The sequence below is a fragment of the Myotis yumanensis genome, unplaced genomic scaffold (genome assembly GCF_028538775.1).
Source record: "Myotis yumanensis isolate MYYU_CA2020_CCGP unplaced genomic scaffold, mMyoYum1.0.hap1 SCAF_6, whole genome shotgun sequence".
Classification (NCBI taxonomy): Eukaryota; Metazoa; Chordata; class Mammalia; order Chiroptera; family Vespertilionidae; genus Myotis; species Myotis yumanensis.
The window spans coordinates 23,192,817-23,209,121 of NW_027223757.1; the positions used below are offsets into that span (position 1 = coordinate 23,192,817).

General features: G+C 39.7%; 1 protein-coding gene across 4 annotated transcripts in view; it reads right to left on the bottom strand.

Moving 5' to 3' along the window:
* The window catches only part of HBS1L (HBS1 like translational GTPase), a 79,446-nt gene extending 63,417 nt beyond the window's left edge, over positions 1–16,029 (bottom strand). The window contains exons 1-3 of one of the 4 annotated variants that reach the window (XM_070417733.1): positions 15,797–15,979; positions 11,693–11,758; positions 1,351–1,473 (exon numbers count right to left, since the gene is read on the bottom strand). In XM_070417733.1, the coding sequence (XP_070273834.1) occupies positions 1,351–1,473; positions 11,693–11,758; positions 15,797–15,839 (232 nt within the window). In that variant the 5' untranslated portion in view covers positions 15,840–15,979. Of the gene's footprint in view, positions 1–1,350; positions 1,474–11,692; positions 11,759–15,796 lie in introns of all 4 variants that reach the window. The other 3 variants (XM_070417732.1, XM_070417735.1, XM_070417734.1) reach the window with 3 other exon arrangements.
* Positions 16,030–16,305: the final 276 nt, after the last annotated feature.

The following is a 16,305-nucleotide window of genomic DNA, read 5'->3' on the forward strand; positions in this document are numbered from 1 at the left end:
AGTGTGGCAATCAAAAAAGCCTGTATACCTGATTTCTTCGATTCATTCTGCGGAGATGGAAGAAAGTCAGAATACTGACAGAACATCAAAAAAGAAAATTGTCAAACCGAATGCACTCATTGACTACAATAGACATATGAAAGGTGTTGACCGGGCCGACCAATACCTTTCATATTATTCGATATTGCGGAGGACGGTCAAATGGACAAAAAGGTTGGCAATGTATATGATAAATTGCGCATTATTTAATTCTTATGCAGTTTACAAATCAGTGAGGCAAAGAAAAATGGGTTTTAAAATGTTTTTGAAACAAACAGCTATCCACTGGTTGACGGATGATATTCCAGAGGACATGGACATTGTTCCAGACCTTCAACCAGTACCGTCTACTTCTGGAATGCGGGCTAAACCACCTACATCTGATCCACCATGCAGGCTATCGATGGACATGAGAAAGCATACGTTACAGGCAATTGTCGGAAGTGGAAAAAAGAAAAACATTTTGAGAAGGTGTCGCGTATGTTCCGTTCATAAATTGCGCAGTGAGACACGCTACATGTGCAAATTTTGCAATATACCTCTACATAAAGGGGCGTGTTTTGAAAAATATCATACGCTAAAAAACTATTAATTTCTATTTGTTTTGATTTATTATGAAAATTTTATTTTAAACTTTAAAAATATGTGTATATTTTTAGGTAATAAGTATTTTTTGGGTTTTTCGTATTTAGTTTATATATATCGAATTATTTATGTACTGAATAGATAAAAAAATGTCTGTGATTGAATAAATTTTCATTTTTTACACAAGAAACCGAAAATTTCATTTCAATCGAACCCATACTTCAAAAGATATAGGCATTTTAAACTAACTCTGATTTTGCGCGGGAAACCTAAATAATTGCCCGCGCCATCTTATATTTTGGCGGGAAATTCACCCGACACCGTAGTGTTAAAAAACAACCCAACAAAAACAGCCTCTGGAACCTAATGTTTTGTAAAGAAATGAACTTCTAATATCTAATCATAAGTTCTACATAGAGCATATGAAATAATAAATATTACTAAAAGAGAACAAATCACTGAAGTTTCTCTCTTAAGAAGATCAGGTGAAGATTTCAATAAAAATTCCAGTTACTAAGTAACAGCCACACAATCAATTTTCAAATATACAGTTAACCATACACTAACAAAATATACTTAATAAAATGTATATTCTTTCAAAATATAAGATACATTTATACCATTACTACCCACAATCGCTATCATGAACAATCACAATAAAACACGTTCTGGTATACTGGTTATTAATCACTTTCGGATAAAAAACACAGACTACTTTTACTATACCTTGATCAAATTCACTTAGCTGATGGTTCAAAAGAGAATTGGAGGATTCTTTCAGATCTTCATAATCATATTCTTCTACAGGCTCAACAGGTTTGTCACGTCGTGAGTAAATAAACTGAGCAGCTAAAATATAAAATGATTGAAGAATGCTTTTGTAAAGTCATTTCTCATTAACTTTTTTTACAAAAGTTAAAGCAAAAATTAAGGATTCTGATCTACTACCTATAGCCATTTATCTACATTCTATAATAATGGATAAAAACAAAGACAAAACACATCATACCCCAAATCCTTCTCAAATGTCCTTACTAGCTACTCATTAGCCTCTTATAATCATCTTCTTTATTTCCTCCTATTTTCAAAACCATTACCCTGAGCTTACTTTCTCTATAGTTTTCAAAAACTATCTTTCCTAATATCTCATCCTTGCCTACTACTCTATCTTCCTTAAAATTTTCTCAAAAAAAAAAAAAATTTTCTCTTCTTTGGTATAAATATTCCAAGCCTCATATCAAACTTGCTTATTTGTATAATTATGAAAATATTAGAAACAGACTAGGTCTTCAATTTCCAAGAATTGCTAATTTGCCTAAACCCAAAAGTTGACCAAAATAATAGATCTTAACTTTTGAACAACTCATACTTTCAATCATACACTGATAACTGTATACTAGTATCATATTCCTAACTTTGACTTTCAGACCTCAGTCTCTGCTACTCTGCAGTACTGGCACAGTGTCATCACTCAATATGTAAATGGGTATTATATATTTCATTAAAAGGAGGAAAGACAAAACATCAAAGTGCCAATATATACCTGAATATCACATACAAAATACAAGTGAGCAAAGAAAATATCATGCATGCCCAAAGTGTTGACTCTTCTGCCTTGACTAGATGCCCACTGAGCTCAATTCTTGGAGACTTTGTTCATAAAATTAAAGAATAAGGGAAGAAGGATAGAAATATCAATACAATATTCTAAAGGCAAGGGGTTATTAAAGATTTTATATTCTTTAGCTTTCCGGAAGAGCATGTGACATGGAAGTCTATTACTTAGCATTCCCACATTTGACTTTTGTGCATGTTTTCAAAAAGTCATTACCTATGAAAGGTAGGTAATACAATAGATAATACAATAGATAATACTATGGCTTATGTGTAAAACCTATAATGACAATGCCATGGCATAATGCTACCTATTTGTAGTATAAATCAATGATGGCCTTATAGATTAGCAGGAAGGCAAAAAAGAAAAATGAATTGACGTATTTTAAAAGCTAAATGAGTAGTACATATAACATGTGCTGCAGAAGCAGAGAGGATTAAGTAATCACTGAAGACTGGGGCAGTTATAACAAGGAGATAAGAACATCAGAAAAACTGAAGAAGAGAATAAAAGAAATACAGAGCACTTGAGAGAATTCAATCTATTCTGCTATAATGCACATTTCCTTAACCAAACTAGCTCATACCAAATGATAATTTGGGTAATAATTAAAGTATACTATTCAAGTTGCTTTGGTTTATGAGAGATTCCCCCCAGTACCCCAATGTTTTGCATCACTGCATAATGGCAACAGGTACAAAGTCCACGATTCCAACCATAGATTATCCTATATAATAAAAGCCTAATATGCTAAGTGTCCGACCATCCCACAAGTCGCTATGACACGCACTGACCACCAGGGGGCAGACGCTCTGACCAGTAGGTTAGCTTGCTGCTGGGGTCCCGCTGATAGGGACTGTGCAAGATAGGCCAGACACACCCTGGACGAATCCGTGAGCACCAGGCCGGTTTCGGCCCGATCCCTGCAGGCCAGGCTGAGGGATCCCACCGGGCCTGTAGTTATACTATAATTATACTTTTTTGTGATACCAGATAGCCCCACATGCTTCCTCTAGGCTCAATTTGGCCATGTGTCCTGTCTTTGTGTGTGCTTATTGCTTGGCTAAGATCTGTAAGCATTTTGCCTCTGCAATATTACTCATCAGTTTTAACTCTTTCTTAACATCGTTTTTCCATCAGGCTTTCACCTTTTTTAAAAAAATATATTTTTATTGATTTCAAAGAGGGAGAGAGAGATAGAAACATCAATGATGAGAGAGAATCATTGGCCGGCTGCCTCCAGCACGCCCCCTACTGGTGATCCACTCTGCAACCTGGGCATGTGCCCTTGACCAGAATTAAACCTGGGACCCTTCAGTCCACAGGCCGACGCTCTATCTATTGAGCCAAACCAGCTAGGGCTCACCATTTTTTTTTAATGTAATGACCTATGTTTATTGGAATATTTATTAGAAAGTTCATGTAGCCCTGGCTGGTATGGCTCAGTTAGTTGAAGTGTTGTCCTGTGAACAGGAAGGTCTCAGGTTCAATTCATACCATCAGGGCACATAACTAGGTTGCAGGTTCGATCCCTAGTCGGGGCACATATAGGAAGCAACTGATTGATGTATCTCTCTCACAACATTTCTATCTCACTCCCTCTCCCTTCCTCCCTCCCTCTCTGAAATCAATAAAAAAAAGGGGGGGGGGGAGAAAGTTAATGTATCTCTTCAAAATGTGCAAGAATTTTTATTAAGATGATTACTGTTTTTGTTAGTACTTTATGGATGAGTGGTCTCTCAGGATCTTATTTTTTCCCAGAAGTTCTGCTGTTTTTAGCATACAATTTTCAAGGCCACAAGTTGGTCATTCTTCAAGAATGCATATATATCCCTATTTCCCCCCCTCTCGTACAAAGAGAATATAACATTATTTTATAAAGTCAGCCTGGCTAAAACAGCAGAAGAAACATCCTACTTCACTGATACTCTAAGATGACCACTTTTTTTCACATTAAAATCTCAGAATGAGGGAATGTCTCAATCACATGGCATCTTAGCATTATGTAAGAGTTAAGACTGATGGCTGATTTTTTTTTAAGTAGTACATTTTTTTTTAATGGTACAATCCAGGGCCTCTTAGATTTAATAAAAAGTGTTAGTATTAAAAAAAAGTAAACGGGCCATTTTGTGGTTGGTAACTTATAAATTACTCTCCTGGCTGCAATAAACCATTCAGTTTAGCCTAGAAGTAACAAATGAACTTTGCTCAACTTCCTCTCGTAGCTCTGAACTGTGAAGAAAAACCTAAGAGAAATTGAAAATTAAGTGAGGCAAGAAGTCATATACTTCTCTCAACAATTTTCACTTAGGAAATATTGACAAAGAAAAGGAAGTTATCTATGTCCGGGCTTCTACTCTACCTCCTAGAAGCTATTTTTTCTACCCCAAACCCACACACAAATCAACTCAGAAACTTACATTGTGGCCATTGTTGTGGAAATATTAATGGCTGGGTTTCCAGGGGAGACAGGCAAGGAGGAGGGAAGTTAGAGGGAGAAAAAAATGTCCAAATATTTGAAGTTGAAATGAGAACCCAAAAGGTAACAAATACAATAAAAAAAAAAAAAAAAAAACAGAAAGGCAATGACAAAAAAGGGGACAAATACAAAATGCTATTTCTTTCTAAAAATTTAAATGCTTTCTGAAAAATTGGACACCCGTGACTTTTTAAAATAAGGTATTTTTACAAACATAAAAGTTCAAAGAATTCAAAACCTGACTCTTAAAATCGCCTAACATTGTTTCCCGTCACCTTAAAATAAAAATCATGTGAGGCATTCATTTAAGATTTGACTTTCTAGGTCTCTTCCCCTGGAAATAGTTGTATTCAGTGGTGCTGGAATGGGGCAGAGAATCTGTATTTTTAAAAACACTCCCAGCTGATGGGTATCATCAGGGAAGGTAGGAAACACTAGCCTACAAGCCTCCACAGCCTCCCCTTGCATCTGCCTCACCGGTAGTCAGTGACTTTGTATTACATCATCATTACTCCCCTAAAATCAAAACCTTTAATAAGATGACACCACACACCTAAAATTAAAAACTGCCTTCCACAATTTGGCTCCTATTTTCTAGCCCTCTTTCCTACCGCAATTGCATTTATCGTGTGAGTCTTCCCAAACACAGCTCACTTAGAAGCCACTACTTAAGCATGTTGTTTCTTCTATCTAGTATGCCATTCTTACTCCTGTATTTACCAGTCCCAATCCCACCTCTTCCAGAGGCCTTCCCAGACTCCTTCTTCAGGCAGGACTATTTCTCTACCCACCATACTGTTGTGTAGCACGTTGTTTGAATAGGATTTTTAACTGGCTGCCTTATACACCACTAATTTGTAAATTTATTGGAATAGGCTTTTTCTTACATGTTAATTGATGCTCAATAAAGGTTTTGAGTTGGAATGGACTGAATAAGGACCACTACTGTTAAGGTAACCATAGAAGGAGGCCATTAGACAGAGGTGGCTCAAATGCCTTGGTGGCAAACAGAAAACTAAGGCAGGGTTAATTCCTGTAAATGCCTCTGGATTAAGAACAACGAATCACAAAAGCCAAACTAGGCTTTCCCAGATAATGTAACCACCTAAGCTACAGACAAGCAAACAACTTCCTTGCTTTACTTTGTGTCTTCTCTAAAAACACTGCCCTTATCTTCTGTAGTGGAGAGCTCTTCACCACTTGCAGTTTGGAGCTGCCTGAATTAAATTGTTTGCTCAAATAAACTCTTAAGAATCTTAATATGTCTCAGTTTATTTTTTCTTTTTTTTTTTTTAATCCTCACCCAAGGATGTTTGTATTGATTTTTAGAAAGAAGAGGAAGGGGGGGAAGAGAGAGAGAGAGAAACATCAATCGGTTACTTCCCATATGCCCCTGACTGGGAATCAAACCCACATCTTTTGGTGTACGGGCCAATGCTCCAACCACTGTGCCACATAGCCAGGGCCTCAGTTTATCTTTTAACACTTCTAATTATATTAATTGAAACAAAATTCACAACTGTTAAAATAAAGTTTTATATATAGGCTTTTTCAGCTATCTCCAGCTCTTTGATATGTGCTCAATATTCAGTATCATAGTCAAACCTCCTGCCCAGGCTGGTGTGGCTCAATTGGTTGGAGCATCGTACTGTATACCGAAAGTTTGTGGGTATATAATCCCCAGGTAGAGGCATGTAAGGAGGGCAACCGATCAATGTTTTCTCTCACAGGATGTTTCTCTCTCTTTCCCTCTCTCCCTCTCTCTCTCCACCTTCCCCTTTCTCTAAAATCAATGCACATATCCTAGGGTGAGGATAAAAAAAAAAAAAAGCCAATCTGCCTAAAAGGAAAAAAAGCTTTAACATTTAGAAATCACCTTTTCATCAGGAAAATTGTGCTTAGCAGAGTTAAAAAAAAAAAAAATACATTTGCTGATAAATTGTACAAATTCCTATTAATTGATAAAGTTATTCAATTACCAGAATTCATTAGACCCAGAATATTATCATCTCTTCAGTGACAACTCTTCTTTAAGAAAAGTATAATACATATATATATATATATATACACACACACACACACACACACACACACACACACTAGAGGCCCGGTGCACGAAATTAGTGCACGGAGGGGGGAGTTCCCTCAGCCCAGCCTGCACCCACTCCAATCGGGGACCCCTGGCTCCTAACCACTCACCTGCCTGCCTGCCTGATTGTCCCTAACCTCTCTGCCTGCCTGCCTGATCACCCCTAACTGCCTCTGCCTGCCTGCCTGCCTGATCACCCCTAACTGCCTCTGCCTGCCTGATCACCCCTAACTGCCCTCCCTTGCAGGCCTGATCTCACCCCCAACTGCCCTCCTCTGCTGGCCAATTTGGTTCTGATTGGTCAGTTTCTATGCCAGTCAGCGTCTCTGGGCCTATCAACGGGGCCTGATCAGAAAGGCGGGGCTGATCAGTAGCCCAGGGGGAGGCCTGGAGAGAAATGGAGGTGCGGCTGTTGGCCAGGCTGGGAGAGAAAAAGAGGCAAGTTCTGATCAACAGCTGCCACAGAGGCTATGGATCAGACTCTGCCTCTCTCTCTGCAGGCCTCTCTCTGGGCCTGATCTGCAGCCCCCTAGGCAGTCAGTGCTGGGACGGGTCGCTAACAGCAGCCATGGCAACCCAGCACTGACTTCCAGTCTGCTCGAGCCTTCGGTCGTTAGGACCCTGGCTCTTTATTATATAGATTATTATATAGATACTAGAGGCCCGATGCACGAAATTCGTGCAGGGGGCTCAGCCCCCATCCCCTCAAGCGGCTGCCTCTGCCTCAGCCCCTGCCTGCTGTGGCGGCCGCCTCTGCCTCGGCTTCATCTGGAAGGTTGTCCAGTCTAATTAGCATATTACGCTTTTATTATTATAGATATTTTTATTGACTTCAGATAGAAGGGAGAGGGAGAGAGAGATAGAAACATCAATGATAGAGTGAATCATTGATGCCTCCTGCACACTTCACACTGGAGATCGAGCCTGCAACCAGGCATGTGCCCTTGACTGGAATCGAACCCGGAACCCTTCGGTGGCAGATGCTCTATCCACTGAGCCAAACCAGCTAGGAGGTCATGTCTCTTTCCATCACCATTTATTCTCCCTTTACCCTTTCCTGCCTCCCCCCACCCATATTTAAACCTGTGCCACTTTTAGACCAAATATGTCTCTTGTGACTTTTCAGAATTCTCATTTATTTATAAAGCCATAAGTCCTCTAAAAGTTGTCTTAGCACTTCTATTCTTCCTGCCATTGTTTTTTCTTGTTACTCTGAAATACATCTAGCTCTTTTTTAAAAAATTTATTTTAGGGGGGGAATGAGAGAAGAGAAAAAAAAAAAGATCAATGTGAGAGAGATACTTCCATTGCATGCCTCCCAAACATGCCCCAACCAACTGGGGCTGGGGATGGAACCTGCAACCCAGGGTTTGCTTTATTACTTTTCCTTTGAAGTTCAGAGAAGGTACTGTGGAGCTGCGTCTCAGACCTCTGAGGAGGGGAACACTGCATGGCTGGCACTGGTATCTCAGAAGAATGCCTGTGAAGCTGGGATCAGCCTTTGAAGAGGCAATTCTAGCCAACTGGCTGATCATAGTGTCTGAAGATGTAGGGGGGGGGGGGGGGGGGGGCGTGTTAATGTTGTTTCTGGGAGTTCTGGAAAACTGCAAACTGATATTAATTGATGTTACTGGAACAGACTGCTTCTTTAAGGTGAACTGTTGCTGGAGTGACTGGATAAGAAGCAAAAAGGAAAGGAGCACGTGTTTTCCTCCTACAGCTTTCCAGTCTTCCTAAAAGAGAGCCAGCTGTCCAAGAAGAAATGTACTTTGCATAGACTTAAACTTAGCATCACAAAATAGAGTATAGAAGGCTGGTTGGAAGCTGAGGGATGGTTTAATCAGCATTTCTTTAAAGCTCATTCAGAGGTTCAAAAGACCACATGTTGTAGAGATTAAGAATAATACTTTTGGGCTCCTACAATTCATTATCACTATTGTCTAGGTGACAGTGATGTCTGGTAGCACTGACTTGATCATTTGTATTGTAAGTGCAGTAGGAGCATGGAATGTTCATGAAGCTGGAAAGATGATGTAGCATGATAATTAGATAGGAGATTTAAAAAAAATCTCTTCTACATAGTAGAGACTGGATTGAAGACAGTACATGAGTAAATGCAGGTAGATTAGTTAGGAGATAATTATACTGATCTGGAAGAGGTGAGGATATTTTCGACAGTGTTCTCAAGATGTGGTCCATGTACCACTTGACTTGAAAATTTGTTAGAAAAGTAATTGTTGGCCCCACCCCAGAGTCAAAAACTCTGCAGATGGAATAGCTACTGTTTTAACAAACCCTCCAGGGTATTCTGAGACTTTCTTTGAGAACCATTTGTTTAGGACCAATAGGCTCCAGAGACAATAACAGGCCATAAGGTTTATACAGGACTTGTAAGTTGGTTGGGTATGGCTTGCATGGGTGAAAAGCTTCATTAGAGGGACTAATGAAAAACATTTTAATATTGCAGATTAACACATTTATTTATCTAGTTTTATTTGGATAAATTATGCTTAATCTTGAGTAATGAACACATAAGGTTAGGCATTCTCAGAGTGTTTTTAGACATTCTGAGAGTGTTTTTCTGAGATTGGCCTAGTTTTATTTATTTTTAATCCTCACCCAAGGATATTTTTCCATTGATTTTTTAGAGAAAGCGGGAGTGGGAGAGACAGAGAGAGAGAAACATCGTTGTGAGAGAGACACATTGATTGGTTGCCTCCCCCATGGGGATCGAGCCTGCAACCGAGGTACATGCCCTTGACCAGAATCAAAACCGGGACCCTTCAATCCACCGGCCCACGCTCTATCCACTGAGCCAAACTGGCTAGGGCTCTTTATATATATTGATTTCAGAGAGGAAGGGAGAAGAAGAGAGAGATAGAAACATCAATGATGAGAGAGAATCATTGGTCGGTTGCCTCCTGCACACTCCCTGCTAGAGATTGAACCTGCAACCTAGGCATGTGCCCTGACCATGAATCGAACCGACTTCCTGGTTCATGGGTCGACGCTCAACCACTGAGCCACACCGGCTGGGCTGGCCTAGTTTTCTTGAGGTCAGAATTTACCTTGTCTCTCACAGCTCGTGAAGTGTGTCGTGTTTGTGGTTCACATCCAGGACAATCTGACTCTTTGAGAGTTACTTTTGTACACACCAAGAAGTCAACTGACTTTATCAAAGTAAGAGATAATTGGTTTTGAGTTTCTTCTGTATTTTTAACTACCAGTAAACTGGTATTTTTAACTAAAGCATGTGGATTTAGGTTTTTTTAACTTTCAAAACACAGTCACGCACCACATAACAAGGTTTCAGTCAATGACAGACCACGAATACGTCATTGGTATACCATATAGCTTAGGTGTGTAGCAGGCAATATCATTTACTTTTGTATAAGTACATTCTGATGTTCTCATATGATGAAATCTCCTAAGGAGCATTTCTTAGAATGTATCCCTGTTGTTAAGCAGTACCTGACTGTATAAAATAGCAATATCATATCAGAAACTTTTATTTTTTAGTGGTATATTTTCCAAGGGATTTTTTCATGGAAAGTGATTAGTATTAGAAGGATACTTTTCGCCCTAGCTGGTTTGGCTCAGTGGCTAGAGTGTCAGAGTTCGTTGCACACGTTAAAAAAAAAGAGACATGTCTTTGAGTGGTGAACACACTACAGATGATTTATTATAGAATTGTACACCTTAAACCTACATAATTTTATCAATGTAACCCAATAAATTCAATTTATGAATAAATGAATGAAGTGGTACAGGTTTACAGGACAGGTCAGGTTTTCAGGAAAGTAAAGGGTTTATAGGACAGCTCAGCAGACCATAGTATTAAAGAAAAGGCAGACTGATAAAAATGTTAATCACATTAAATCTTTAAAATTGTGGAAAATGAATTTTATGAATTATACTTATGCTGTACCTAACTATATTTAATTACACCCCCTTTATGGAATAATAAAATTAGCAGGACATTTTAACTATTTGCAGAGTAGAATGAAATTTGAAGACAGCCCTACCTCGTTTGGCTCAGTGGATAGAGCATCAGCCTGAGGACTGAAGAGTCCCGGGTTTGATTCTGGTCAAGGGCACATGCCCAGATTGCAGGCTCCATCCCCAGTAGGTAGTTTGCAGGAGGCAGCTGATCAATGATTCTTTCTCATCACTGATGTTTCTATCTCTCTCTCCTCCCTTCTTCTCTTAAATCAATAAAAATATATTTAAAAAAAAGAAATTTAAAGACAGATGTATTATTTGAGAAATTAGAGAGAGGAGAATCTGGATTAAAGGTTCAGTCTTTGCTGAAAGGAACACATGAATGTTTTCTTTGTACAGTGGCAAAAAAGAAAACTTTTGGCAGATGAGAGAGAAGATGAAGCTCTGATGTAGAATGTGAACTCTAAATCAATCTATGGTTCCATCAGAAGTTGGAACTACATTTATCTGATTTACTTACCAAATTAACAGTAGATAAACTAAAATACTGTACAGAGGAATTCGTTGCATAACACATCACTGTTTCTAATATTCAAAAGATTCCTGAGAATATATAACAAACTGCTGTCTACCTTCACAAGTTTTAGTTTTAGATAAGATTACCATTTTAATACAATTTAGTTTAATTGCATGTTGCAAAGAACATTGGAAAAGCCAGTTTTCAGAGTTTTCTTCCAATTGATTAAAGCCAAGTGATGGAATCAAAATTTTAAATTCTATTTACAGGTAAAGAAATTATTTTTTCACCGTTAAAAGTTAACATATAATTACTTTTTTAAATATTACTTAATATTAGTCTTATGGAGTCACTCTAGTCATAGAATAACACTAATACTGACTTAACATTTTTAAATAATGAAATGAAATTATTTTTAAAATTCACCTGTTGATGGAGAAATACAATAATCATCTTCTACAGACTGGCCATAGAGATCATCATCTTCAAAATCTAAAATAAAAACACAAGAGATAAATTCATTACAAGTTCTTTATATATTCTTAGTTATTAACAAGAAAGCATCTGGATTCTTTGCAAAAGAAATTAAATTGTTCATCAAAATTAAAGGAACTTGGATTGTCCACTTTTCCTAAAAATTTTACCTACAAAATAGGTATTTACTGACTTTCTGTATTTATACACTTACTAGAGGCCCACTGCACAAAATTCATGCAAGAGTAGGCCTTCCTTCTCCCGGCTGCTGGCACTGGCTTCCCTCAGGCACCCGGGACCAGGACTTCCCTCTGGCACCAGCTTCGTCCGGAAGGACGCCCTAAATGACGCCCGGTCTAATTAGCACATTATGCTTTTATTATTTTAGATAGAAACATGGTTCTTCAGTTTTTAAGATAATTCGGTCCAATTTTTCACCTCATGTGATCAAAAAGTAATAATCCCACAGACCACATACTTAAATTCTTTCCAGAGTTGACAAATATCCAAATATCCAAAATGAAAACCACCCATTTTTTTACCAAATGCTCTCTAAAAACAAAGCATTTATTTTTCATACAAGTTTATGCATGGCTCATAATTGTCCACTGCATAGAGATGTTGTGCTCGTCCTAAACTAATTTTAATTTTACTATCGGTCCCCAAAGCACAGGGTATACAATCAGACCAAGAAAGCAATTTTTCTTCATGTAGAACGAGGTAATCTATGAAAACCAGCTTATCCTAAACTCCCTCAAAATCACTCTGCTCGGGCTTATTGAAGAATATAAATATGCATTTTATTCATTCAACCAAGCCATTCTACTGACTAGAGTATGTTTTTAACCAAATTTTCCTAAGGCTGTTTCCTCCTCTTGGTTAAGGTTCCCATTCAAATGTCACCTAATTGCATATGTCCTCCCTGACCACTCTGGGTAAAAAGCAGCAAGCCCCCCACCACCCCCCCGCCCCCGTCATTTTTACTCCCTAGCACACTCCTCCAATTGAAAGTCTTCAAAGCACTTTACCCGTTTCACTCCACGAGATTATAAGCTTCTTCAGGGCAAGACTCTGTCTAGCCAACTACCTGGCACATGTTTGGTACTAAATTTAAACGTGTTTTATTATAAATGAACCAAGCAATTTAAAACTAAAAACCCACAAAGAATATAAATATGTATTTTATTCATTCAACAAATACTAACACGATGTCAGGGACTATTAGAGACATTTGGGGTACAAGAGTGAGTAATAGGCACATTCCCAAAATCTTCACAAACCTGAAATCAAACAGAGAAGACAAAAAATGGGCAATTACAAAACACATATGGCAAGTGTTTGACTTGAATTGGGAGTGGGGTGGCTAGAGAAAGATCCCAGGAATATAATACTTAAGCCAGTTCCAAAGGATAGTTAGCTAGTTTCTGAGGGTATTCATGAAGCAGGAACTCTTATTCTAAGACTAAGGCCAACTGTTTATGGCAAAGAAAAAGTAAATAAATCTACTATTGGATTAACATGTGTAATTCAATAAATTAGATCACAATTCTGAGTTAATAACTTATTAGCAAATAAATGAAGAGCCATTCACAAAAAATATTTTTAGATATAAAAACAATAAGAATCTTTTTCATTGTTTTTCAATACTGAAATTGACCCTAAAAGTACCACAATATAGAAAGACAAAGAGAATTCATTCCTGGTATTTTTGTAAGGCAGTTCTTTTCCTCAACAAAATTTTGGGAGTATTTACTTCATGTAAGCAATGTGGCGGATACTGGAGTAAATATCAAATATGGACTTTGTCTTCCTGGCACTTTTAAATTAATAGCTAAGGCAGCCATGTAACGTGCTATCCAAATTACAGAGAAGAACAAAGTGAGAGTTAAATAGGGGAACCAATAGGTTTTGGAGCATAAACTCTCTTTAATGAAGTTATATTCGTTTTGAGAATTATTATTCTGAGAGTACAAAGGAAAGCTTAACTGGGAAGAAGAGAAATATACTGGACCCTTAAAATGAGTAGAACTTTGTAAGGAAAAGGGGGTGAACCTCCTATTCTACAGGAATAGCTTGGTTATGATGTCATCAATTATTCCAAAGAAACCTGACAACCAAGCCAGGAGTTTGGCACTCCCTCCCTCAGGCCCAGCACTTCCCCCGGAAGCTTTCCTTCACATGGAAATCACACTCCACTCCTCCAACACACTCTGAACAAGGCGCTCTTATTTACACAGCTTCCTTGGAAATTACTTTTTGCAGCATCTCATACTCACTTTAATCCTCTGTGACTTGCGTATCTCCCCCTTTAGACTCCCTCAAACATTTTACTATCGGTCCCCCAAAGCTTACAACAGTCCACTAAGCATTCACTTGGAGAAGAATAAACAGTGAATGCTGCCCGAGGAAGTAAAACTTATTAAAGAAAAAAATTATTAAAGAAATTACTTTATCAAAGTAATGAGGGCTATTCATGTCTTTTATAGCATATCTGCAAAAATCCCTCCCAGGCTCAAGTCCTGTCTAGGTAACTGTGGTCAAGGGGCCATTACTTATTTCCACTGCAATGCTTAAGGCGGCCTCCATGCCGAGGTGAACTCCAGGAACCTCGCACACACTGGCATATGCCAGGCTGGCTGAGCTGCAGCCCCCCAATGCGGCTGGGAGCATTCCACAGCCCCCGGTACGGGAGGGGGGGGGGCAGACTGAGGCTCTACAATAACCAACCGGGAGTGTTGACCATAAACAGCCACCAACATATCAAGCACATACATGCTCTGCACTCTACACAGCAATGGGTCTCCGTGCCTCTTCTGCACTCGGTCCAACTTGTCTCTAATTTGTTTGTATTATGCTTGGCGTGGCCCATAATTATCCACTGCCCAGAGATGCTGTGCTCATCCTAAACGAATTCCAACTTTTTTTAAACTCCTAGAGAACATTCATATACATTTTATTTCATTTTTTTAAGTCCCTAAGTCCTTTTAGAAGCCTTCTTTCTTCTATTACTGGTGTTTTTTTCCCCATTCCCAAATGCATTTACATGGGGAATTTCAACCAAGAATTAAGTATACACCTAACATCATCTAATCGACTTATTCTTTGGGTCTTTTTAATAGGTTATCTTTTCTACCGTCCCCTAAGTTTCCAATTTAATTTGAAACTCGTAGAAAATAATCAGTTAGCTCAAGCCAGATTCTGCACTAAATATGTATGAAAACACAAAAAGATTTACCATGTAAAAGTTAACACCGTTAAAACAAAACAGTTGAATGTAAGCATTAAGTCAGTCAATCCGTGTGTTACAAATAAACAAGGTTTCCTGGGCATTTTTTTTTTTCTGCCTTTTTTTAAAATTTATTTTCCCTTTATTGATTAAGATATTACAAATGTGTCCTTATCCCCATAATGTCCCCTAATCCCCCCAATCCTGCCCTCACCCTCACCCCCTGCTGTCCACATCCATCGCTTATGCTTATCTGCAGGCATTCAAGTCCTTTGGTTGGTCTCTCCCGCTCACCCCCACCCTCCCCTGCCTTCCCTCCGAGTTTTGAGCATCTGATGGATGCTTCTCTGTCTCTACATCTGTTTTTGTTCATCGGTTTATGTTGTTCATTATAATCCACAAATGAGTGAGAGCATGTGATATTTATCTTTCTCTGACTCCTGGGCATTTGTGAAAGGGGCTGGGGAGTCGGGAAAGGAGCTGGAAGCAGGCAGCGCGCGCCGGAGCTGGGAGGACGCCGGGCGAGGGAGAGGCGGCGGCGCTCGCGCGTGTCAACACCGCCGGCCAGACCTGACCGAAGTCCTTCCCGTCCGACGCGGCACTGCACCTCCCCTGCCCTGAAGAAGCTCAACCCCACGGGCAGGAATCACGACATAAAACCAGGCCATTCTCTGGCACGCAGACGGCCTATGATCTTCTCCAACGAAGCCTCCTCGGAATTCCAGGCTGGCACCACTGTCGAGGAATAAACAGATCCGAGTGGATGCCAGTCAGCGGGGATGCCGGCGGACACGGGGACTGTGACATCGCGGCATAAGCTTGCCACCTACCTTCATCGTAGTTATAGCCTCGAACATTCCGATGCCGGGCCATGGCGGCGAAGAGGGCGTTCGCCACAGCGTCTTACAAAACACCCGCTCAGACACTGATCAGACGCCATCTGCGGCCCGGAGAACACCTAGAAGCCATTTTGGCTTCCGGCAGGCCTCTGCGCCGAGCGCCTGCGCACGCCGGACGTCCTGTCTGCGCACAGCGCGCGCCGGCAACCTCTCAGGGTCACGGCCTCACAGGGAACGCATGCGCATTCGCGCAGATGGGAGGGTCCTTTTTGGCGTGGCCCCGCCTACAGGCAGGTTGACTGACAGGAGTTCCAAAGAGGCGGGATTCCACTGCTCACAATTTGTTGATTTGGACCAACAGTAACTAGAAAGTATCCGAGACCTACACCCGTGTTCCAGATTGTTTTCCAGATTTGGTTTCTGATAAACTAGTGAAAAAGCTGACTGAGTGCCAGCACTCTGTCTTATACAGCTCTCATCTTTGAGGACTAGTTAGGCCC